At 42.3% G+C, this 25,362-nt stretch overlaps 2 protein-coding genes across 15 annotated transcripts in view; both read left to right on the top strand.

Annotated features, from left to right (window-relative positions):
• Positions 1-21,061, top strand: part of LOC6494769 — a 33,605-nt gene extending 12,544 nt beyond the window's left edge. For all 14 annotated transcript variants that reach the window (XM_032450501.2, XM_001959666.4, XM_032450495.2 and 11 more), the window contains exons 3-6: positions 1,765-2,559; positions 14,901-15,556; positions 15,617-15,774; positions 15,843-21,061. In XM_032450501.2, the coding sequence (XP_032306392.1) occupies positions 1,765-2,559; positions 14,901-15,556; positions 15,617-15,774; positions 15,843-16,981 (2,748 nt within the window). In that variant the 3' untranslated portion in view covers positions 16,982-21,061. The remainder of the gene's footprint in view (positions 1-1,764; positions 2,560-14,900; positions 15,557-15,616; positions 15,775-15,842) is intronic.
• Positions 21,062-22,465: 1,404 nt separating this feature from the next.
• LOC6507957 (beta-galactoside alpha-2,6-sialyltransferase 2) lies at positions 22,466-25,212 on the top strand. The gene is made up of 7 exons (XM_032451216.2): positions 22,466-22,618; positions 23,122-23,339; positions 23,419-23,943; positions 24,169-24,266; positions 24,368-24,647; positions 24,704-24,801; positions 24,865-25,212. Exons 2-7 carry the CDS (start codon positions 23,177-23,179, stop codon positions 25,033-25,035), a joined length of 1,335 nt encoding a protein of 444 aa, XP_032307107.1. The 5' UTR covers positions 22,466-22,618; positions 23,122-23,176; the 3' UTR covers positions 25,036-25,212.
• Positions 25,213-25,362: the final 150 nt, after the last annotated feature.

The raw sequence follows: 25,362 nt of genomic DNA, 5'->3' as shown, positions 1-25,362 counted from the left end.
GCTCATTACGAACTTGCCAATCGAGCTGAAATTGAAAAGTTTCCCCAAAAAGTTGCCCAACAGAAAGTAGTGCCGGGGGGGAGGAGGCGGGTTCCAGGACTCGAAAGGTTTTTCCATCCAGGGGAGGGAGGAAGGACTCCTCCTCCCCTGGCATTAATTTCTTATTTTTTGCCTGCTGCGAATTGAAGAATTTATCTTTATTTTTTATCCTGGCACTGTGTGTGTGTGTGGGTGGGTGTGTGAGTGAATCCTTTTTCCCCCTGCTCGCCCTCCCCCCCTTCCCTGTTGGCCGCATTGTTGTGCATTGGGCCGCAGCTGGTCTGCCATTAAATCAACAATGGCTGCCCGTACACGTGCTCGTCCTTCTCTGCGGGTCTGTCTGTATGTGTGTTCTATCAGTGTGTCTGAGTGTGTATGTGTTTTGCTGTATTAGTTTCCCTTTTGTATGATTTTTCATTTGAGTTAAGACCACCCCCGCACTCGTCCTCTGAAAGCCTCCAGGCCTGGGCATATTTCTGCGTATTGCAAGTGAAAATTCTCTGCTGCTTATTGTTATTGCCCCGGGAACATGGGGAACATGGAAAACGATTGAGCTAGGGGGGATACAAGAGGGTATAGAAGGGAAGTGAAGGGCACACAGGACATACACAGGACACGCAGCAATTGAGAGTTGTTGATTGTTGCATATTACTCACAGTCTGAAAGTTCAAAGGGTCATTCATGGCAGGATGAAAGGGAAAAGTTTTTGATTCGGAAATTTAACTAAGTTTTTACTTAAATTATAACTTAAATATTAAAGTTTTTATTTATTTAATAATATATAATATTATTTAAAGTTCATTGTGACTATTAAGCTTAAGTAGATTCCCGGCTTTTCAATATTGATTGTAATTTCTGCAAGAATGTCCTTTAGATTCTTTTTACTGCCACGCGTATCCCACCATCCTGTTCCTAAAGGATATGTTTGTTGTGGCTATTGTTGTTGTTGTATTATTGTTGTTGCAAGTGCCTTGAGTTTTATGCAAGCATGTGGAAAATTCCAACGAAGTGCGGTCATTTTAATAACAAAAAACATCAGCTCTTTATGCACTCCATGCTCTTTGTTATTGTTCTTGTTGTTATTTGGTTGTTCGCTGCTTTGGCTTCTATTTACTTTCTTTTTGTTGTTATTGTTGTATTTGTTGTTATATTTGTTGTTGCATTTTATGACTTTCCTCCTGTTGTTGTTAGCCAAGCAAAACTTTTCCAATATACCCGCCAGTGAGTTTTTTTTTTGTTTTTTTCTGCACCCGCTGGCTTGGATTTCCCAGCCATCCTGCCATCCTGCCAGCCCGCCCCTTATCCTGCCTCTCTCCTATCCCTTTTTGTGTACAAGTGCACATGGGTGTAGTGTTTGCACATGTATGGGTGTACTATACGTGTGTTGGCTATCACAGTTGGTTGGTTTAATTTTTAAATCACACAAGACAGTTAATTGATGTCGGATGGCTAGTGGAAAGTGGTAACAGAGAACAGTTATTCTCTTTCATTCATATTCGTAATAGAAATTCCTAAATATATAAATAAATCTTATTTTTTTTGACAATTAAGGGTCAAGGTCAACTTTCTAATTGTTTAAAAAAGGAGTAAGAAAGAAGGGCTTAGAAATACTAGGAAATACTTCTTTATAAAATACTCTTATTCGTTACCACCTACAAATTACAGATAAAAACTGATAGCCCTTAACCCTACTAACCAACTATCTTAATATTCCTCCATTTTCAGGGTCAGTGCTCGGCTGGTACACTGCCCATGGCCTGGGTCGATGAGGGACCCGGGCCCCCAGCCTGCCCCCGATCCTGCGCCGAACAGCAGCAGCAACCCCAGCAGCAGCCCAGAACCTCCAAAACGAAACGGAGCGCCACCAATAACAATAAAGTCAAGTATTTCGTAAACTATAAGACAAGTCAGATGCGTTTGAGCAGCAGGAGCAGAAGCAGTAGCATCAGCAGCAGCAGTCGAGTGCGTCGGGAGAGGGAAGGCTATTATACGGAGGATAGTCCTTCGGCTCCCAGCACCATCGACGATCTGGATGTGGGCGACAGTTCCACCTCTGCCGGCAGCACAACCACCTTAACCACTATTCCAGAGGCGGCGGTGGAGCCCACGCCCTCCTACAGTCATTTGCACGCCCAGGAGGGCATTCACCAGCAGATGGATCACGTGGAGATGGAGGAAGAGGAGGAACAGGAGCAACAACAACAGTGCCTTGAATATCTGGGCGATTCCGCCGAGTCGAGTCCGCAGCATCTGTGCGGTCTCCGGTCGCCCGGCCAGCTACTGGAGCGTCTGCAGACGCTGCGGCTGCGCAACTGCTGCGAGCGAAGTGTCTTCAGTGCCCTGCACACCCTCGCCCTCAACGCCAGCCTGACGGACCAGACCGAGTGCCTCCGCATCCTGAACGATCTGCTGGACGTGGACGGGCTGGCCAATCGCATCACCTGCGAACTGGCCGAGATCCTGTTCCGCTTCGACTGCCGGCAGGTGTACTCGCTGATCAACCAGTGCGATGACTGCAAGGTGAGTTCTCTTTAAAATAAAATATCCAATCCCTGCCATAAAGCCCAGATAACAAAACAATTACAAGACAGAATGGAAAGAAATGTTAACTTTCACCAGAAATGGCAGCTTATCCCTTGAACTTCTTGGCCACTTAACCCCTCTAATCCTCTAACTTCCTCAGCAATCCCCCCCTTGGAAACTTTGTCCAGGACCTCCTCTCTCCGAAAACAAAATAAAAAACCCACACTCTTACCCAATTAAGTTCCAACCTCGTCGTTCGGTCGCTTTCCACTTCAAGCTCGGGCCAAGCCAGAAACTCTTCCGCACCGCGTGACATTTTTAGCTGCTCATTAATTATTAAAGTTGAGCTGCGAAAAAAGGGAAAATCTGGAAACAAAACCAAAGGCCCTAAAACAGCAATTTTCCACTGAAAAAAAAATAGTTTTTTTTTTGTAAAGGGATGGGAGGATTTGAAAGGATATTATTTATTCATTGTTTTGTTGATGTTGGTAGTTTAATCAGGGACAGTAGTTCTTTTTAGTATTTTTATTCAAAAAATAGCTATACACTTTAAAAATTCTTATTTGAATTTATAAATATATATTTTTAAAGTCTATAGATAAAGGAATTAAATATCCTTATTACTCACTTGCCATTTTGTCAGTGCAAAGCTTATTCTGCTTCTGGCCCATAACCAGTGGCAGGACTCTTGTCCAAGGATTCATATTTCAGTCTCGTAATTATGTGGCAGTCGCGTAAAGTGCGAACGAGATAGCGACTGGGGTCGGTGGGTTGGTGGGTCGGCGGGTCGGTGGGTCGGCGGGTCAAAAAGCGATGCTGCGAGTCCACGTTGCGGTTAATTTGTGGCACTTAAGCTCGGCTGCAGCTGGTCGCAACAACACCAACTTGCTTCGCACAGATTTTGGTTGCATATTTGATGTCTGTTCCATATAATTGGTAATTATTTGTCGAGTGCTGGCCAGAGATTCCTTTCCTTAACCTGAAAACCTGAAATGGTTTTGGGGGGCAGGAGTGGCAGGGGCAGGACGAGGCAGGAGGCTGGAGGCTGGAGGCTGGCTAAAAAACAATGACTACGCTAATGAGGGTCTCTGTGTGTACGTAAAGGAAAAACCTTTTGAATACTTTTTTGCAAAATCTCTCAGAGAGAAACGTTACGACTAAAAAAAAAAAAAGAAAAAAAAAAGAAATGTGAATTGCGCTGATTAACAAAACTTGAGGCAAATGCTAAGCAGACAGCAACAAAACAACAACAACAACTACAAAAACTCAGGCCAAAAATACACAAGATGCTAGTGGGAAGAAGAAGGCTAAGGAGGGGAGGAGGTGGGTAGGTCTGGTGGAAAAGTGGGTGTGCAGGTGCTAGGGGCAGACATATGTACATACACACACAAATTTAAATTTAAATTACGCATACGCCTGGTGGCACACATTTAATGCGCTGTGCAGCCACAGAAGCAAAAACAACAACAACAACAACAACAGGCAAGGGCTTTAAACTAACCAAAAAGAGGGGAGTGGCAGGGGGGCCATGGGTTGTAAGGGGAATCAGAGCAGAGAAAACCGAGCAGCAGCAGCAGCAGCAGGAGCAGCAGCAGCAGCCTTAACATAATTCTAGTTCGAAAATCCTGCTCTCCTTTTCGAGTGGAAATCGAGTTAAATTTCTCTCTCTCTCTCTTCGGCAAGAGCTTCTCTTTTACTTCCAGGTGTTCGCTTTCACTCTCCCGCTCTCTCGCTCTCTTTGCCGCTTTCTCTCAGCATCCTTTACGCTCTCAGTTTTTAAGGCTTTTGGGGATTCTGCAAACTTTTTCGCAGTTTATATAAGTTCTAACAGGCAATTGTTTTCTTCAAAATTACCATCAAAAATTATACAAACTATAAAAATTTTCAAATAATTTTTTATTTTATTATTTATTTAATAAAAAATCTGTATAAAGTCCTTAAATAATATTCAAATAAGCCATTAGATTACTCTGACTAAGGCTTAACCACCAAGAAGGTATTTTCCAACAGAAATATTTGAATTTTCAACTGCGCGCGCTTCACTTGCTCGCCCGCTCTCTCACACGTTCTCTCTCTTGGTAGTCCTGCGGCGGCTGGTGCTCTCGCATATCCTTCTTCTGGCCATTCAGCAGGAGGCTCCTTGGCTTTTCCAAGTGCCAAATGCCAGATTCCAGCACAAAACACGTTTTTGCACATGGCCCGAACCAATAATTCTGTGCGACTATTCCGCACTGTGTCCGGAGGTATTTGAGGCGATACCACCGATATCTATGCCATATCCTTTATGCTCCAGTTAACTGATTTAAATGACCAAATAATAGGCACACTCATCAAAGCTGCCGCATGTATAGGTATTGTATTTATGATTACGCACCTCATTCGACCGCAAGTTCGTCTAATTAGTCGCAAAAGGGCCTGACATTGCGGCGAACCGCAAAGTGAAGCCCATTGGCCGAAAGCCCCGGAGCTTCAAGGCAACATTTTGTATCCTTAGTTTGCGGTTTGGTCCCATCTTTTTGTCCTTGTTTAAACAGAAAGCCAAAGATGATGTCAATGACATTCCCATTCAATTATTTTTCAGGACATTATATATTTAATATTCTGAACCTTCATAACACATAATTTTAATTCTTATTTGATGATCTTAGAGTGGCTAGAGTCCAAGGAGAATAAAATCCTTTATCAAGGACTTGCTCTTTGGTGTCTTCAATTAAAATAATCACCTGGCAGTATATTAAATTTCAATTTTCCAACCAAATTTGTTTGCCAAACAAAAACCAACACCCACATATGGGTAATTTCCGCCACCATAGTTTGCTTTTCTTTCATTTTTTTTGTATTTTTTTTTGGCCATAATCTATTTCCATCGAAGATTTAGATTTGATGTGAAGGATTTTTGTTTCATATACTTCTCTGGACTGTATGTGTGTGTGTGGAAATTTGCATTTTACATATAGACACATATCCTATAACCTTACGTCACCGAAGGAGCGGTCCCCACATGGTGAGAAAGTGGGTGGAATGGGATGTCGGAGGTGGTGGGAGGTTGGAGCTCCAAGCCGGGAGCCTTTGTCGTTGAAAGAAAATTGTCAAAAGCGGAAGTAGCGTAATTTCATAAATGATTGATTACAAACACTTTACACGCATTCTCACTTATGTACGCCAATCACACACACTCCCTCGCAAACACACACACACACATATGTGTGTGTATATTATATAGAATCTCACATATTTGCTTAGGTGTTTGGGCCATAAACGATTTGTTGCTGCCACTGTTGTCGACTGGCGACAGCTGACAACACTGAGCCGTATTACACTATGGCTGCGTTTTGTTCATACCGCTTTTCACTTCCATATCCTGATGGTCCTGGTCGTCCTGCCACCCATCGCCCATTCCACTCTGCGGCTGGACACATGTGTACAACGAGGAGGGAAAAACTTTCTGTGTTCCAATAATCTTTTTTTCCATTCGCCTTTTCCGCTGCCGCAAGTTTAGCGCGTTTGTTTCTACCTTTTTTGCATTGGCATTTGGACCAGCCTAGGTCCTGCTCCTGCTCCTGCTCCTCCTCCTGACCCTCTTCTGTGGTATGCCCCCTTTGTTTGTCTCCTTCGTCCTTTGCTACTTTGTGCAATCTAGCAATTTATCGAGTTCTGCGTGGGCGTCGCATCTTCCAGATTATAATCCAACGGAAGCAGCTGGTCGTGGACTCCGGATTGATAGATTTCATTTTGGATTACAGATCCGGATCTAAAAAGTGGGGTTATTTAAGAAACAACTATGGATTTCAAAAATATTCATTCATTATCCAGACAAAGAACATTCCAAAACTTTCTCCCCTTGATTAGTCCCTAAAAAATAAAACCTACCAACTTTCGCTTTTAGCGAAAAGGGCCTCCTCCCCACTTCTGACCAGAAAAATATTGCGTATACGTCGTGTGGGCTGTTTTCCGAGCGAAAAGTTTGCGAGTTAAAGCCAGGCAATGCAGCGAAAAATTGGCCAATTCGAACAAAGAAATTGTTTGGAACGAAGGGGCCAGGAGCAGGAGCAGGAGCAGGACCAGTGCTAATGTGACCAAAAGAAGGAGATGATGGGGAGAGGGGGAAGAGTGGTGGGTGGTAAGGCAGGAGCATTAAGCAGCAGCAGCAAACGATTAATCAATAAAACGAAGCCTGATGAGCAGGACACCGAGACAGGACTGGATAGACGGACAGATAGACGGAAGGACAAAAGGGTAGCAAGGGCAGCAGCTGCTCCTTGTGCTCCTTTGGCCAGGACTCCCACGTTGACTGACAAGTCTTTGTGCAAACAGACGCACAATCCCACTGGCACACACACAAACAAGGACGACACACACACACACTCACACAGAGACAGACAGAGACCAGCTCGTTGCTGACACAATATGAAAAATGTTTTTTTCCCTCTTTCGTCAGGGATTGGCGGTTGAAGGAGGATCTTTGGGGTGTTGGCGGGGGGCCTGTGGCAGGAGGCATGAGACATGAGGCAGGAATAGGAGTTAGAGGAGGGCATGTTCGTAATCCACAATCGACAAAGATAAATCGCTTTTAGTGTGCTTCAAAGCATTTATTTAAATTTACGCTCGCCCTCCGACTCTCCCGCCCTTTCCCTATATTCCCCTCTCTTTCTCTGCCCCCGCTGGCCATCTCTTTCCCTCGCCGTCGGCCATGCCGTCCATGGCTAGCTGCAAAAGTGAAAATTGAACCCAAAACACACACTTCAGACCACACACCCACACACACTTCAGACACCCACACACACACACCCTAGACTGGTGGCAGGGGCATTAGCGTCATTCATACTTTGTTTTTTTTTTTTTTTGGGGCCAGTTAGCAGAGCTTCGTCTTCGTCTCCATGTTCTTAGCGGCTCAGCATGTGAGCTGCCCCCAAAATTATGCCACACCCTCTAGATTGGAAAGTCCCTGTGTGTGGTGTGTGTGTGTGTGTGTGGCTTGTGTGTGTGTGTGTGAGAGAGAGTGCTTAACTGTCCGTAATGAGCTGCCAATGACTCAGCCTCGGTCGCAGCTTAATGAGCAAATTAGTTAGCTCGGAATTGTTTTATGTTCAAATCTATCTATCCGAACAGGATATCTTCAGCCGGCAGGACACCTTTCGCAGCATAGCCAAGTGAAATATTTAGAGAATTGGTTTAATTTATGGTTTCATGTTATTGGCTGGGAAAGTGGGCTTAAGTGGGGATTCAAATAGAGTTATTATGATTCTTAACAGATGAATAAATCGGAATAATGGAATAATACACATTTAAAATTTATGAGATTTGTTAGAGGAATTATTGGAGATATTTAAGAGCTACATCCCAGAAACCTCAAGCCATGATTGCCCCTACTGTGAATTGCTATTTATTTTGTCCATAAGTTGTGCAACAATATCCTTCGATGGCAAATGGCGCGTCTTATTTTTAATTAAACTTTCAATTCATATTTGCTGGCTGTTAAGCGGCTTTCGAAGAAATTGCAGATGCTGCATGACTGAAATATGGAACATGGAACCCGCCCGTCCATGCCATGACTGAATGTCTTTTTAACCCATTCAGCCGGGGCTGCTGGGGAGGATGCTGCATTCTTCTGGGCAAAAAGTTGCAGACGTGGCTGCCACACACACACACATCCACACTCTCTACATCCATGCAGTGATACAAATACACACTTAAATACAAATAGATGCCGGCATTCAAGGGAAATCGACTAGCAAGCTTGGGCTTGTGTATTATTTACTTGTGTGTGGCAGTGGCATCCATTGTATGTGAATTGTCAAATCGGTGGCAGAAAAAGGGAAGACCAAGGGGGAGCTAGAGGCGGGTGGCCATCGGAACCAACAGACGGTGGCACAATGGCCGACGATGGGAAGTGCATAGACAAACAGGCGGAGCATCCTCCGGGTGTATATCAGCGTCCTCAACGCCTGACTGACTGCAACCGGACGGAAGCTGCAAAATAAACTAAGCAATGCATTAAAGGCAGAGATACCGGAGCAGGAGAAAAAAAGGATACACCGAGAGTACAGGGTGTATAGTTCCAAAATGAGTCCTATCTGGAGAAGACATTCCGGCTAATTAAGTGCCAACTAATGTGTTTGTCCAGCAACTGCCGGACAACTCCGGCTCGGGCTCATCCGGCTCGTTAAAAGAGACACCAAATGCTAATTAGAAATTGTTTTAAAATGAAAATCCCCCCAGATATAGACTCTCCTCTGAATGTGTATATTATATGTTTGAATTATGTATTCTCTTTAATGCTTATGCATATATGCAGCAACATAAATTCCGACACTTGTCGGCCAACATATCCGTCATAAACATTTCACATCAGACACTACGTAAATTTCACTTAAATATGCAAATTTCTTCCCTCTTTCACACAAAAGAGTGTGGGGCATGGGAGTGGGTCTGGGAATGGGGTTGACATTTCAACTGTTTCGCGTTTGACAAAAAAAAAAAAAAAATACTAAATAATTCAGAAAAGCCCAGTGAGCTTTGGGGCTCAAAGCAAACACGTTAATTGAAAAATTTACCCACATACCACATACTACCCTGTTTGTTGAAAGAGTTCTCACAAAACATTAGAATATATATATAAATATTAAACGTAATTTATACAACTGGCAGTGTTTACAATAGGAAATGCTTTTGGCCAGTTATGACAGGCAATTAAATTTCGACTAGGGCAGCATTTTGTTGCCCAATTAGCCGAGTCGGTCCTGCCACTTCGGGTTGACAACAGACAGTTATGAAAAGGCGGCACAAATGAATGTGCCACAACAAATTTTCATGATAATTTGTACACAGACATTCTGCTTTTTTTATACTGGTCTTAACTCTTACCTCTTAGCTGGTAGCCCGGTTAGCTGTTAGTCTTGTTAAAGCGCCAACAGCTTTGGTATTTTGTTATGGGATTTTGCGGTTTTAAATTTGTATTTTTCTGGTGGCAGCACGTAGTTGTGACTGGGGGGAAATGGCTAAGATGGCTAAGATGCCCAAGATGGCCGAAAATGGCCAAGGAGGGAGGGCAGCAGGAAGGTAGTATCAGAGCTTTATGCACTGCACTCTGTTTGAAGGTAACACGTGACCGTGTGGCAAACAAAACAAAACGAAGCAATGAACCAGGCGAACAAAAACCAAGAAAAAAACTAAAAAAAAAAGGAAAATAAAATAGAAAGCGAAACAGAAACACAGAAAGAAAGTGCTGACGAAGGGTTCGAAGGGATCTGTTAGGGACTAGGAGCTGAGGAACTGAGGGGGGATAAAAGGTGGTAGGTACATAATGGCCCTTGCCATGAGTTTGTTCGCTGGTTGCATGCTGCTGTTGCAAAAAACTGCTGCGAAAGAAAGCAGAGCCAAGCGAGCCACACTCTCACTCGCCCACAGACACACTCGCAAAATGGATGGAAAATAAAACTTTATCCTTGGACCAACATCAGAAGCATTACTTAAGGGGGTATACTACCAGTACTGGCAGTGGGGTAGTTGGGTGGCAGCCTGGGTAGGTGGTTTGGGGGGCGTGGCAGTGCACGCTGTGCTTATTGCCAGAGCCAATGCGACAACACGTGCCACAGTTGGTCAAGTGCGTTGGCGTTGGCGTTGCAACTGCGATTGTGGCCAGGGCACTTTGAGCTGGTTAACAAAATAAGCACACACACACACAGAGAGACAGATCCTTCCATATACACACATACAGTCATGAGGAAACTGAACAAGTTATCTGCCAAACACCCTATATTTCAAGAGAGATTCCAGCTAATTATAATTAGTTCGCAGGTAAAGGATCTAGGACCATAGTTTGTTTTTTTTGTTTGAATAATATGTTTGAATTTTCCTTAATATTCTTTAATAAAAAATGATTAATTGTCCAAAAAGCATCCTGTCTGATTGACAAAAAAACCACATCAATTGATACAAAATATCCTTCTTGAAAAAAGCATTTTATTATTATTGAAGCTCGACATAATTGAAGTATTTACTTTCGTGAAACAATAACCGAGGGGGAAATTTCCATTTAATGGTTGTAAAAATCATCGTTGATTGTTATTTATGGAGTGAATTTTAATAAATGTGCTTTAAATTCTTCCACACACACAGACACACACACAAATGCATACATTTGAGTGTAAAAAAATCTGTAGCACGCTTATGTGGGCCATGCCACGCCAAGCTTGAAACGCAAACAGAAGCACAGGCACAAACACTGGCGCACGCATCGTTTCGTGAGCCATTATGCAAATTGGCAACAACAGCAGCAGATAGCAGTCAGGATATCAGGAAGGGTAGGTCCTGCTACCAGGACCCAAAAACCGAACAGAGTCAGAATCGAAAAAGACGAGCCAGCTGTAATGCCCGGCACTTACTACTCATAAATTTACTGCAATGGTACAAATCAAATCATAACTTATTTGCATACATACGAGCCTAGCGTATGCCTCTGCGAAAAAGGACTCAATACATATACAAGAGTGTTTGTGTGTGTGAGTGTGCCATATCAATTACATTACATAGTCCATGGGATGGAATTTTGTGTGCTGCGCAAATCTTTGCCAAATTCAGTCACGTTTTCATAACACACTGACCAGACCAGGACCTCGTCTAGGACCTGAACCCAAATAACATATACACATACCTTATAAAAGGAAAACAGAACCCCACAAATGAAAGTGTATTAATGCTGAAGTTGGGCCATCCACACAACCCACTCGAATGTCTGCAACTAGCGGTGGCACGAGTGCGCTTAGAATGCCATAAAATATTTATGTCTCAGCCAGTTTGCGAATGAATTTGAAGGCCAATGCAGGAGCATAAACTTTGATACACTCAACCGAGCCAATCGAATTGTGGATTGACTTGCGGCGAGTGGTGGGGAATCGATAACGCAAACAATATGCAAGGACAAACAAAGTTGTTCCCATTTGCTGGTCATCGTAAATAGCAATGGAGTTTCCCTCTCCCTCCTTCCATTCCTCCTATTTTGTTTCCAAGGATATTAATTGGGCATTATAGAGTGGTATATATATAAGTTCAAAGTACTGAGAAGTTAAAGCTTCTCGAGAAAAGAAAAACAACACTGTTGCAAGGGTTCACTCACTGTGGTTTATTTTTACATTTATTATTTTCGGCGTTTTATTAGCCCAGTTTCCCCAGCCATCCCAGGGCTGATGTTTTCTTTATTTCTTTGGTTCAACGGCTTATGAAATTATGATAGTAAAACCCCGACGACTACGACCACGGCAATTCCAATGGCAATGGCAATGGCCAATGGCAACGGCAGCCATTTGAAAACTCGTAAATCAACCCACACGCAATGTCTGCTCCGTTTGGCAAATATAAAAAGAAAATTTCTAGTAGAAAACAAAAATTCAATTATTTGTTATATGAAACGGTCATTGACTGACTGATGGTCAGTGGCAAGTAAGATTGCTCCTTTTCTTTGTTGTCGTTCTGGTGACCGACCCTCTGAACCCTCAGAACCTTTAGACATCCTGACCCCAGATCCCAGTCCCCAACTGCTGTCTCGATTGATGTCCTTTAACCCTTGGCTTGGCTATTAATGTTTACGATAAAGGCAAGTAAGTTAAATATTTCTCTCCTTTTCGGTCCAAAAGCCACATAAACATTATTCTTATGGATATGGTTTGGCTGTAAAGCCGTCCGCCAAATATATGAAATTAGAATTTCATTCCATAATCTGAATTTCCAATTAAATCCCTGCTCATCGGATTTGCGACACAAAACACTCGCAAACACATACGACATGGCCACTCATTATCGCATATTGAGTTTCCAAAATTTGAAGCCGCAAACCCACTTTGCCACTCCGCTATGCCGCATGCCACATCCCGGCAGTCTTTGGCAGCCCCCACGCCCTCGCCCGCCGCCCAACCACTTTCATCCGTTTCATCCGTGGACAGCCAGAAGGCCAATCTCGGTGACAGGAACTGGGATGAAGCGCGAAGGTCACACATCGATGGGCAGGCATAACTCCGGCTTATTTACTGCCCGCATGTGTGTCCGCCTACTGGCCTCCTTCTGTCGCCTCCTTGCCCCATGCCGCCTCCCTGCTCCTCTGTCCCGATTACGCTGCAGGCTGCATGCTGATGGTGTCATGTCGGCGTAATGGTCGAAAAGGACGAAAATCGGGATTTTGCGTGCGGAATGACTTTTGCGCCCCGCATTTAAATGAAGGCAGGCTTAAATGGATTTCATACGGCTGCCGGGTATATGAGTTTAAATCCACTTGCCACTTGCCACACATCTCTGCCACCTACCTTCCTTCAACAGCTGGGATTGATTTTTTTGTTGTCACCCGTTTCCCTTCACAGCCCAGATTTTTGTGGCAAAAAGGAGCAAGGAGCAACAGCAACCCTCATCAAATTAACTTTGCACCCGCACCTTGCAACGTCGCAGCCTCTAATTGAGTTGCATTTCTTGAGTAGTTTTTTTTCCAACATCTTTATTTTGGTGTCAGAATTCATTTAAAGTGTGCAACACACAGATATGAGAGGAAGAAGGATCTGTATGTAACAGGCTCAAGTTCTCCTCCACGTGCTGCCACGTCGGCGGTGTCCCATTAAGGAAAAATACTTTTTTGTAATTAAATAATAATTTAGCAAGTCAAGAGATGGCGACAGACCCGCCTACACGGGCCAGAAGCCCTCGGAGTAACCACAGCAACTGCCACCGCCCCATCACCCCAAGCCACATGTCCATATATTCCAAGTAAATATATATATTTGGGCTGGAGAGAGTGTGTGTGTTTGCGGTTTAATGTCAGACACTCGCTGAGTTTATGGGGTCGTTGTCTTTCATGGCCAAAACAAAATGAGGATAGTTCTTGATGAACTACTCACAACGCCCTGCGAAGGGAAACGCACTATTGACTCAGATGATTGAATTGCTATTCCCATTCAAACGCAAAAACACAAAACGAAAAAACGAGTGTCCTGTCTGTCCTGGCTTAGATAAACTCTGGTAGGAGATGGAATATTTTAGATTGCTGTTTTTCAACCGCAAACACCGTCACCAGCAGTGACAGAAAAGACCAGGCACAAACAATTAGCACGACTGCCAGTTGCAGTTGATGTCCGGCGGCCGCAGGGCATCGGTGCGTATACGTGATTTATGAATGCGGTGCACGCTTTTGCGGTCATTAGAACCCAAGGCATATTAGGCGCAAAATTCAAAATTGTATTTGGCTTTGGGCCCCGGTGTGTTTCGGGGGTTAATTAAATTAGTGTTGTACTGTGCATTTGACTTGTTTGCATTTGCTTTGGGGCCCAGAAGTGCTTTAGTTTACACGAACATAATTGATTTAGACAATCAATGCAGTCCACTTTGTTGCACTTAATCTCGAGGCAATCAAGAGTCTGGATAAATATTAAAAAGGACATCGGACGTCGTCCTTTGCCTCTGCTCCTTTGGCACTTGAAATATATGTAGGATATCCGTATGGAAATCGTTGTCGTGTCGTGTTTATATGCATAAACAAAAATCCAATGACTTTTGCTATTTTTTGCCGGATAACTCTCTCCCTCTCTCTTACTGGGAACTTTTGGGGGACCAAAATTCCATTTGGTCCTTGCAGGCAAATGTAATGGCAGTGCCGACACATTGATAGCCACAGAAATGTTGGCAAATAGCAAAAATTTCACCTGAAAACGGAAAATTCTCTGGCCAGGCCAGCCGAAGAGTTGTTTGTTTGGTATTTGCTTTTGACCAACAGTTATGGGCGGGGGTGGGGCCAGTTTTTTGAAAGCAAACTACTCCAATAGTTCTGTCAGAATAGAAAATCACAACAACAACAGTAACTAGCTAGCAAAAAGCAACAAACAACAAAAATCAACAGAACCAAAGGATAAGCAAAAATATTTTTCCAACCTGGCAACAAATTGGCTGCCAAATGAAAAAGCCGGCGCTTTGGAGGGTGGATGGAGGCATGAGTTGTTGGCAAATATGAATATAGATGGGGCGTGGCAGGATAGATGGGATTCAAAATTAATATGTAGAGTGTGTATGCAGTCTACGGCTGTAGAAATGAAAGGCATAAATATCCTCAGAGTCGTGGCGCTTACGAGAATGCAGATTGTTTAAATAACATCCCAGCAGATTGCTCGAGCCATAAAATAAAGCATATCGATAAGTATCAGGCAGTCTGCTAATTGCACACTGTAACTCAGCCATTTCAATTAAATTTTCACAACACAAAAGGCATCTCATTTCCAATGAATTAAACTTGAATGCAGGACAGGGATTTCTCTTCGGATGCTTTATTACACTATTACTATATATGTACTATATGTGTGTTATTGCAGGAGGCATATCGTCGCTGGGTCTGCAGCACACTGGTGCCATATTTCGCCGAACCGAAGGATGTTAAGTCGGCCGACGAGGCTGCCACCAAATCGGCAGCAGCCAAGGCAAAGGCAAAAGCGGCGGCAGCTGCCAGCACGGCGGCAGCATCGATGGCCGGGAAGAGCAAGCGTTCGGCGCGAAGCACTGCAGCCGGCGGAATCAGATCAGAGCATAAATCTCTGAAATTAATCAGCAATAACAATAAATCAAATAACGGCAATAACATGAACGAGCGTCAGATTAATCAGGAGCATGACAAGAGCTCGAACGCGAACTCGAACTCGAACGCGAACAAGGACAATGACCACAGCGACGAGGAGGCGATAGGCACTGACTTGGCTCAGACATTCTACGATGTGGTTGGCCTCTCCAAGTTGCCGGGCGTTGAGGATGAGGGCGATGGCGAGGATGCCGACGAGCCACAACCAGATGTCGGTGCCGAGTCCGATTCTGATTCTGAATCCGCATCCGAGATTGAGATGGAGGGCGAGATGGACACGGACACGGATACTGATACGGAGGCTGTGGCCAAACAACAATCCAATAATTTCATATCGACTGCCAATAATTCGGATCCCAGAGCCACGGATCCAGTGATATCAAAACTACAGAAGAGGTGAGACTACTAATCATCAAGACTTATCCTTTTATTAAAATTATCCTTTAATCCTTATAGATCAACACGCAAGGCAGAGTTCCGTAAGCGCCGCCGTATCCGGCCCTGCCTGAGCGTCTGCCAAACCGTGGAACAAAAGTGCCCCTACCTGCTGCCCGCCGATCGCGCCCCCGCGCTGCCCACCCAATATGCCGGCGAGCCGACATTTCTCTGCCTAGGTGAGTACCCCTCGCAGGATGCTTAGTCCTTTGACATGCCATAATCTATAATATATCCTCATTTTCAGATCAAAACATACCCGAAACCGGGGCACAGCTGGAAAAGTCAAGTTACGGCCCCAACGACTGCTGCTACAGCTACTGCAACGGACCGGCGGATGGCATCTGCACCGTGTGCCAGGACTTTGCCCAAACCAGGACGGCAGGAGGCGACCCCGCGGCCAACTCCACACGTCGAATCCACAACATCACGCTCTCCCTGAGCTCGCATCCCGGTGAGCATGCCCGGGCCAAGAGCGTGGCCCTGGCCCTTCGGAACGTCAGCCAGTCTGGCGGTCATCCGGATGCTGTGGAAACGCTTCTCCAAAGATTGCCCTACTACGCCCGACATGATGGGGTCTTCTACTACGACGACGAGGGCGACATGCCGCAGGAGCCGCTGTCCGGAGACTGTGCCGCCGTGCCCTCCGTCTCCAGCCGCTGTACGATACCGTACTATGCCTCCGGCACGGAGGCGGTGGCGTTGCCGCCCACGCAACTGCTGGTGTGGCTGAGCGCTCTGCTCGGGCTACTGGGCAGCTGTGGGGCGGCCCGGCAGCGGTGGTGGAGCTGCCAGTGGTGGGGCGTTGATGGCGTGCAACGAAATCGCAGCCGGGAGGTCACCTGCGGGGACAACTGCCACGAACAGGAGCTGATCCGGATCCGTTTCCGGAACAGGGGCAAGCAGGAGCGGTTGCGAGTGGCAGCACCGAAGAAATCACACACCGAGAGATCAGAAGTAGAAAGGATAATTCTCGCCTCAAATGCCTGGCTATGGCACACATATAAACTAACGTATAGGAAAGTACGGTATTTTAGCAGTAGCCGAAGTAAGTTTAAAGGCGAGCCTAGACCTAGTCGTATACCTAACTATAGAGACTTACATTCAATGAGGGCAGTGCGAGCGGTACGAGCGGTTCGAGCGGTACGGACGGTACGAGCCGGCATCCAAATTCAATGGGGGTGGGGGACAAAGAGATCGAAGGGGGTGCCAGAGGGTGAAAAGGGCGGAAAAAAGGGCGGGTCAAAGGGGGCCTGCGGCATGGGGGTGCTGAGGGAGGGCGGATGCATTAGGACTAGGAACTATCGCTATTTCTACTACTACAACTACAACATAAACGATTGGTGGCGAAGATGGTGGTGGTGGCGGCGATGTGGCGCCTTATAGTGCCTGCAAAATAAATGCAGCCAGAGTGGCAAAGAAATTAAAATAAATACCAAAAGATACACGATGACAATGGCACTTTGTTGCCAGGACTCTACCGCTCTCCTTAGTGGATATGACACGATAAAAAATTAAATAAATAATAGCCAAATCAGAAACGATACATAATAGATGTGGCAAAGAAATAAATGAAAAACGAAAACCAAAAAACCAACAAACAAGACACATAGAGACAGACACACACAGAGATCCGTGGAAACATACAGTTTAAACCGAAAACCGAAAACAGAAAACCACTTAAATATTTATGGTCCTCTTTCAAATGAAATAAAAACAAGCATAAATTAATTATAAATCTCTATTGAACAAAACCAAAATAGCATATTTTATTACAACTAGAAAAAAGAATATGAATATTTAATTAAAATAAAAGCAACTGCCACAAGAATAGGTTTTTTAGATAAACGATAACGGAAATACAAACAAAAAAAAAACCAAAAAACATTTAATAAAAAACAAAACAAAAACGATACAACTAAAAAATATAAAAAATGGGGAAATCGAAAGGATTATATAATTAGTTATTAATTTAATTACTGGCGAACAAAAGAGTTTAGGTTAGCTAAAACGAAAAAACGAAAAAAAAAACCAAAAAACATAAAACTGAAAGTGAAGAAATGGAAGAAAAAATAAAATCCAAAATTTATTAGACTTAATTTGTAAACGATTAGAGAGTCTAAACAAAAAAGAAATAAATTTCAGCCATAAACGACGTATAGGCCGCGTATCAACCACCTCTCAAAGAAAAAGTACATAAATTAAATGAAAAAGCGAAACGTGAACTTTACTTAAATTAGTTTAACAAAAAAAGAAAAATGAAAATACTAGGCATATACATGTATTATGAACTATAGTCGTGGTGGACGTGATTTAAGGACAATTAAATCAATTCAAGTGGCCCGCAAAGTGTCTAAACAATGTCTTTATTTAGTTCGAATAACAAAAGAAAAATTAATATTTGTATAATCCAAACCGAAAAGGTAAAACGAGAGCCAAAATTGAAAAGCGAGAAGCGAATGGAGATGGGTATATAAAGCGCACAGTAAAAAACGTATCTATAAGATTCATCGACCGCCATAGTAAAGGGACTTTAGCGAATATATTCGGATTCGGGTAAAAAAAAAAAACATTAAAAAATGGAAGCATTAACAGCATTACATACACATATATACAACCATGCGACACACCCTTAAAAAAAACGATATATACATGATTATATTGTATATGTACGATAGTTATAGTCGATGAGAAAAATGTGCAACGTAAACCGAAATATAAGTTAATGACGAGGAGGCGATAGTAACAGAAAGAACAACAACAATATACCTACTATATAAATACTAACAATGAATAATAATACTTTTTGTAATAAAGTGAACTCTATGTAGCATATACATATATATTAATTATATATATGAAATATATATATTTATATAATATATATTGTCTTAACAACTTATCGTACATAACTTGCAAATGAAGAGAGAAGAGTTAGAACCGAAAACCGAAAACAAATGAAAAGCTATGAGTAAACCAGAAACGAGAAAAGCCTAAAGGAAAAACCAAAAACCAGACAACTTAATTAATTAAGAAATATTCAAATAAATAGTCGTATTTGGTATCAACTAATTAACTATTAACATAAGTACTAAACAATTTGAGAGAACCCTCTGATAGAGCACAGTCACTCCATTCACTCACTCACCGACACCGACTCACTCTCACAGGATTGTAAGGACACCAAACGTTGAGCACTCCTCCTAAATGATTCAGTTGGCGCTTCTTTCCCCACCCACCTGTCACTTCACCTGTCTTCTATTCCTTCTATTCCATCCCCCCACACCTCTCACTTCTTAATTTCTTCTGGTATTCCAGTTTTGTTCGATTTTTTTCTCTGATATCCTTCATCCTTCGAACGGTTTAACCCACTGCAGGCAGTGTTAGAGTTACCAACAAAAATTATACAACTTTATGAGTCTATTAGAACAACTTTCCGAAACACTTCCAAAACATGTACTTCTCTTTTCCTTTCCAAAAAAAAAAATATACAAATTTTTGCATTTGCAAAACTGACGAAATTACTTTAGGTGACGAGATAGTACGGATTTTGTTAGATGTTGTGGTAGAATTGTAAACGATATAACGAAACAGAACAGAGCAGCCTTCATAGAGAATCCTTAGATCCTTCTTTCTAAACATCCTTTATCCGGAAACTATATATGTAAATAGCAGTTCGCCTCAACACGATCCATAGCGAATACCAAAAATGATTCATTTTCTTTGATAAATTCAACTGTTACTCTCTGTCGTATAATTCACCAAAAAGTTTCCACTTGTAGAACTCTTTTCGCAAAACAAAACGAATAAATACAATACAATTTATGAGTTAATGTGGCCAAAAACTTTTCACTTATCTCGGCTCGTCAACGAGGTATTACTGTACATTGAGGCGAATGCAAAACATTTTCTAAGAAAAGAAAGAGGGCGTGAAAGTCGGAGAAAGTTAGGGAAGACATGACACCGTGGCCGTTATCGGTGGCAACAGAACAACAACAAATTATGAAAAATGAAAAAAAAAATAACATAAACAACAGCATAACAGTAAAATTTTCAATGGCGGAAAACGGAAACGGAAATACAGAACAAGAACAAGAAGAGGAGGTGGGGGAGAAAGAAAAAATAAAGGAGCAGAGGAACAGTGGAGCCGCTGGCACAAATTGCGCGCATATATAATGCAAATTGTTATGAATTATTGTGTACTTTTGTAAAACTTTTTGATATATATAATATAGTTAACATGAATAGATGCCTAAATAATAATAAATTAAATGTTAATTTATTTAAATGTAAACAATAAATAGAGAAGGACACTGGAGTAGGCCGGCACGGTTGGGCGCGGGATTCGGGGGACTGAGTAGGATCCGCAAATAGGGTTCACCCTCCCAAAAACCACTCCATCCCGATTCCCGGACCACCGATTCCAGGCACCTTAGAGTATGTACGAAAAAATAAAAAAATAAATTTTAGGCGTTGGACGATGCACCGCAAGGATCTACGTAGACCCTTTTCTGTGGGGAATACTAATAAATACTTTTCGGGAAACGAATCAATTTTCATTGTGCATAGCGAAACTAGTTGAATTGTGGTGTGTGTATGTCATATGTGGGTAAAATCGTAAACCAACCAAAGATCGTGTCCATCGGAGATTATTATGCTAATTGTGAGCATTACTTAACAGTTGTCATCTCATGCGATCCACATACGAAAATTCTAATTCAAATCCAGATCCGAATCAATAACCAATTAGCACGAATTATACAATAATTTTTGTAATTGATTAGCCGCTGCCACACAAACCAAAAACAAAAAAAAAATAATAAAAAATTAAATACTAATTAAAAACAAAAAAATCCGCTGCAGCAGAACAGAATGTACGGCGGCGAATGCTAGCAATTATTTTTTACAAAATAAAACCGAAAAAAATCTAAAAAAAAATATTTAAAATATGTAAAAAAAAAAGAAAGATTTTTAAAAACGAAAACAAAATTGGAAACACAAAATTCTTTTTAGGCCAAATGAAATTACATAATTGAGTGCCAGGACAAAAGTGACAAAATATAAAAACCGAAGATGGGAAAATTTCAAATGTGTTGTATTTGATATCATGCAAACATGCACAGAAAACGAAATAATTGCGAATGAAAGTAAAAATGGAAAAAGCAAATATTATAAATGAGAATTCATAGCGTCAAGTCAAATTTAATTTAATTAAATGAAAACATAGACTAATTTAAAGGAAAGAAACACAAGCTAGCAAACAAAACCAAAACCAATCTCCATAAAAATTGAATACTTTAACCATAGAAATTCCGAAGGAAAAACGTTTGCCTAGTGACCCAAAAAAAAAAAAAACCAAGAAAATGAAAACAATGACAGCCCCCAGATAATAGTAATTTAGTGGGAACTAATAAGAAATCTTAAAATCTAAAAATCCCACAAGAGACAGCTAAAACTTTAACAAACCTAAACTGAACTCTTCTGTACTTGTTATTAAAAAAAAATCAAACATAAAGAAAACATAGAAAAATCAACAAATTATAAAAAAAGCGATTAAAAAAACCAAAAATAGAACACTGAAAAAAACGAAATTTCATAGTCCTTAAGCTAATAAATCTAAAAAAAAGAAAAGAAAACGAAAAGAACGTAATTCCCCCAGCCAACACTATCTAATATAATGAAATGAAAACGATTTTCAAAGTGGTCGACGATGATAAAAAATAGTAATACTATATAATAAAAATAATAATAATGAAAATGACAACTGGCATAATTATGGTAATTGTAAAATAATTAAACAATGACGTAAAAGTAATACCAAAAAAACAAAAAGAACAAAACCGAAAAAAATCGAAAATAATAAAAATAAATTGTTGTTATTGAATGTATTTGTATAGAAAAATTATTATGATTATGACGATGAATAATAAATGATTACAAAAATAATAATTATTGTTCAAACCAAAAAAAAGCAAACAAAAAAAAAAACACAAAAAAACAAAACAAATATATATATATATACGAGAAAATGTTTTTTGATTTCCAACTGGGATGGCGGACGAAAAGAACAAGCCAGGATATACTCTACAGGATGGCACGTGGCCAATCCCAAGGGTTCCCAGTTCCTTAAAGCTTCTTCAGAGGTCCTAGAAGAAATGTGCTACAAAAATGTAATATAAGCTTGAAATTAGTAGGTTTTCAATTAAAATCCCGCCTGACAGGGGAGCTCTTTCTGCCATTTTGATTCGACTGAAGGGACCTGCAATCAAAACTAGAAACTTGCATGAAATGACTAGAAAATAGGCGAGTCCTGGCAAATATCCTTGCCAATGGCATGTGCTGAAATCGCACTTGCGTTTAAAGTGCTGGGTTCTCTGTGTTTTTCTGTTTATTATTTTAGGGGAAGTGGCTGGCTGGCTGGATGGCAGTCGGAGCCACGACATTGTATTATATAACTTTCACTCTTGAAGCAGGTGCTTAGGGGAGCAGGCAGTGGCAATGGTAATGGTATGTGGCACCATCAGTGGCAAAACAGCGGCAACAGTAACAGCCAGCGAAACAACCAACAACAAACACTCTAATTAAGCGCAGCTAAAGGAGAACGAGGCAGAAAAATACACATAGAGAATATTTTAAAACTTAATAACAAAAATAAGATTTTCATTTAGTTAATGTCATAATTGTTTCAGAAAAAAAAACAAATTTGAAACATATCTTTTCAGATAATTAGAGTTATGCCAGCAAATTTTTCTCTCCGTGTAACAAGGCGGGAAAAAGATGGCTCAAAACGAAGGCAATCGGGATGCCGCTGCCGAAGCTGGCTCCTCCGTGTTTCCGTATCCGTCGGCTCTTTTTGGCCAGGGAACTGTGCCGCCGCTTCAGATTCGTTTCGGCTGGCGAAAGGGAAAGTTCGAAATTGCGGAAAATTGCGTTTCACGGGTTTCCAAAAGGATTGGGTTTTTGGCGAGATTTTTTTGTCGGTGTCGACGCTGCGTGTTGGACGCACTTTTTTGGCCAACCAGGGTACGTTCTTTGACGTGTTTTGTATATTCAAGTACATGTGTGTAGTTTTTTTTTTACGAATGCCAGTGGGTGTGTGTGTTGGCCTGGCTAAATATTTGTCTGGCGTTAACGAGTTGTGAGACAACGGTCAACCTGTGTTTTCTATTTACCTTAGAGTTTTGCGGTTTTCTGCTTCTGTTTTTTTTTTTTGGCATACCTTTTGGCGCCACGTGCTAAACTTTAATTGCCAAAATGTCGAAAACATTCATGGTAGTTGGCGTGAACACTTAACTGGAATTGACAGCAACACGGATTTCCACTTTCAGGATAACAAAAAGAGAAGTAGATTGTGATAAGTGTTAAGTGAAAAGGTCAATACTAATTGAGATGGACGTAGAAGTTTCAGATAATTTGCAAATATTAAAGAGTGATTTGTATTGAACTGAATATCCAGATTAAAAATTAAAATTGCCTAATTTATTATTCAATCTTTTGTTTGCCATTTTGATTGGCAACATCCGCAGGTTGTTTAAATATTTATTGGCCCTTCTTTCGAATAGCTTATTATGTGAGTGGAAGATGAGGCAAGTGAAACGCGCATTGCCAGGTCAGTGTCAGGCCCTACTCGTCAGCCTCATTGTGTGCGCCGCGTTAATAATTCAAAGCGAGCAGCAAGTCGGCGACGCGAAAGCTCAGCGGAGACACGAACCCATCGAGGTGAATACCCCGGAAGCGGCCAACGGTGCGTATGGTTTTCTGATTTTATCTTCCTTTCCGAAAGAGTCTGCGCAAAGTGATTAGAAAAGTGCATTAATCCACAGTTCGTAGTCCTCGGAGTGTTTTCCACGTGCGCTGGAATCCGAATGAGAAATTCATCGTCGAAAGCCGCGAAAATCCGGCTATTAATTCCTCCAAACTGGCCCCACATCCTCGCCTGAAGGTCTCCAAGAACACCAAGCTAACGCTCAGTCCCAAGTTATATCTCTGCCATGACAAGCACTCGGAGCTGTGCCACAACAAGACCCAGCAGTTCCGACAGCGGATTGTCCAGACCTTTGAGAAGGCCATGACTGAGTCGGTCAACGAGTCGGATCCGAATCACTATAATGTGGACTACAAACCAGTTTTCGGCGACAGTTTCGAGGAGCAGTACTATCCCTCTACTTGCCTGGTGATGGAGGCGGGTGTTAGAGTCCTTCGACGCAAGGATGAGCCTTTCAACAAGTTGCCTTTCGGCAGACTTTTTCCCCGCCAGAAACTTTTTCGCAATATTCGGAATATCAAGACCTGTGCCATTGTTTCCAGTGCCGGTTCTCTGGCAGGCTCTAAACTAGGTCGATTTATAGGTAAGGTTTTTAGTAAATATTTTTCCTATTTAGAAGATAAGCATTTCTCTCAGTGCAGTTGCATTTAAAGCGACCTGCATGCACAATTAGTCGGAAGAGAACCGTAGGCAATCATGAACAATTTGATTTACTCGTCTACTCTAATTTTGTTTTGCTTGTTTCTTTTTTTTAATGCATTTTTTAATATTGTTTTTATTTTGTTTTTGCCATTTTTTGTGCCCCCAGACACGCACGACATTGTGATGAGATTCAACCATGCCCCAACGGAAGGACACGAGGTGGATGTTGGCAGCAAAACCACAATTCGTGTGGTGAATTCGCAAGTAGGCTTATAAAAAATGCAGTTCCGCACTTTCAATTGAATTGAAATGCATTTTTTATTATGGTTTTTTGTTTATTGACACCCTCTCCAACACCCCCGCAGGTGGTGACAAAGCCCGAGTTTGATTTCACACGCGCTCCCATCTTTCGCAATGTCACGATCGCCGCCTGGGATCCTGGCAAGTACAATGGCACTCTGGAGGACTGGCTCACCAGTGCGGACTACGATCTCTTTACCAATTACGAAATATATAGACGACGCTATCCCAAATCGAGGGCCTTCTTGATTGATCCACATTCCGTGTGGCGGTTGTGGCAGAGTTTGCAAATGTTTGCCGGCAATCGGGCTATCAGAAGGAATCCTCCAAGTTCAGGGTTTATCGGTGAGATATTTCTAAGATATAGTTTTAATCCTTTACCTTATTATCCTGTCTACTAGGACTGGCTCTACTCCTGCCACATTGTCCGCAGGTGGACTTTGTGGAGTATGTTCCCTCCACGCGGCTCAATGGACGCTGTCACTACTACAGCAAAGAGGTGGGTGGAGAATTTCTTTTTTTATTTCCCCAGGACTGTTGAATTGATGTCCTTGTTCGACAGATGAATTCCGCCTGCACATTCGGCTCCTGGCATCCACTGGCCGCCGAGAAGCTGATGGCTCTGGACATGAATATGGCGGAGGATGATGATATGTCGGTTTTCCAATTTGGTATTCTCCGTATACGCCGGCCAGATAAATTGCTCTGCGGCTTCAATTTCTTTGGCTACTGAGAAGAGTTGTTCTCTACAATGGAGAAGCGAAAGAGATGGAGATAGGAAGTGCGAAAGGGAGAGGGAGAATCCAATCCAATAGCGGAAGTGACAGACTCCACGGAGCCGAAGGACAATCCAGGTGCATTTAATCAAGCGGTTTTCATCGAAAGCAATAAACAATGAATATAAACTCAAGTATTTGTCCACTCAATGGGAAGATGAATGCCGGGCCACGCCCACTGCCTCCGGCTTGACAAATCTCTGCCTGAATTTGTATCCCCCAGGTGGCTACTCTTGGGGCCAGAACAAAGACCTGGCTGGATTTCATGTTTTCTTTAGCCATTA

Source organism: Drosophila ananassae, chromosome 3L (genome assembly GCF_017639315.1).
Source record: "Drosophila ananassae strain 14024-0371.13 chromosome 3L, ASM1763931v2, whole genome shotgun sequence".
In the NCBI taxonomy this organism is placed as follows: domain Eukaryota; kingdom Metazoa; phylum Arthropoda; class Insecta; order Diptera; family Drosophilidae; genus Drosophila; species Drosophila ananassae.
The sequence above is the reverse complement of the archived record's forward strand: the minus strand, read 5'-3'. Positions and strand labels throughout refer to the sequence as shown.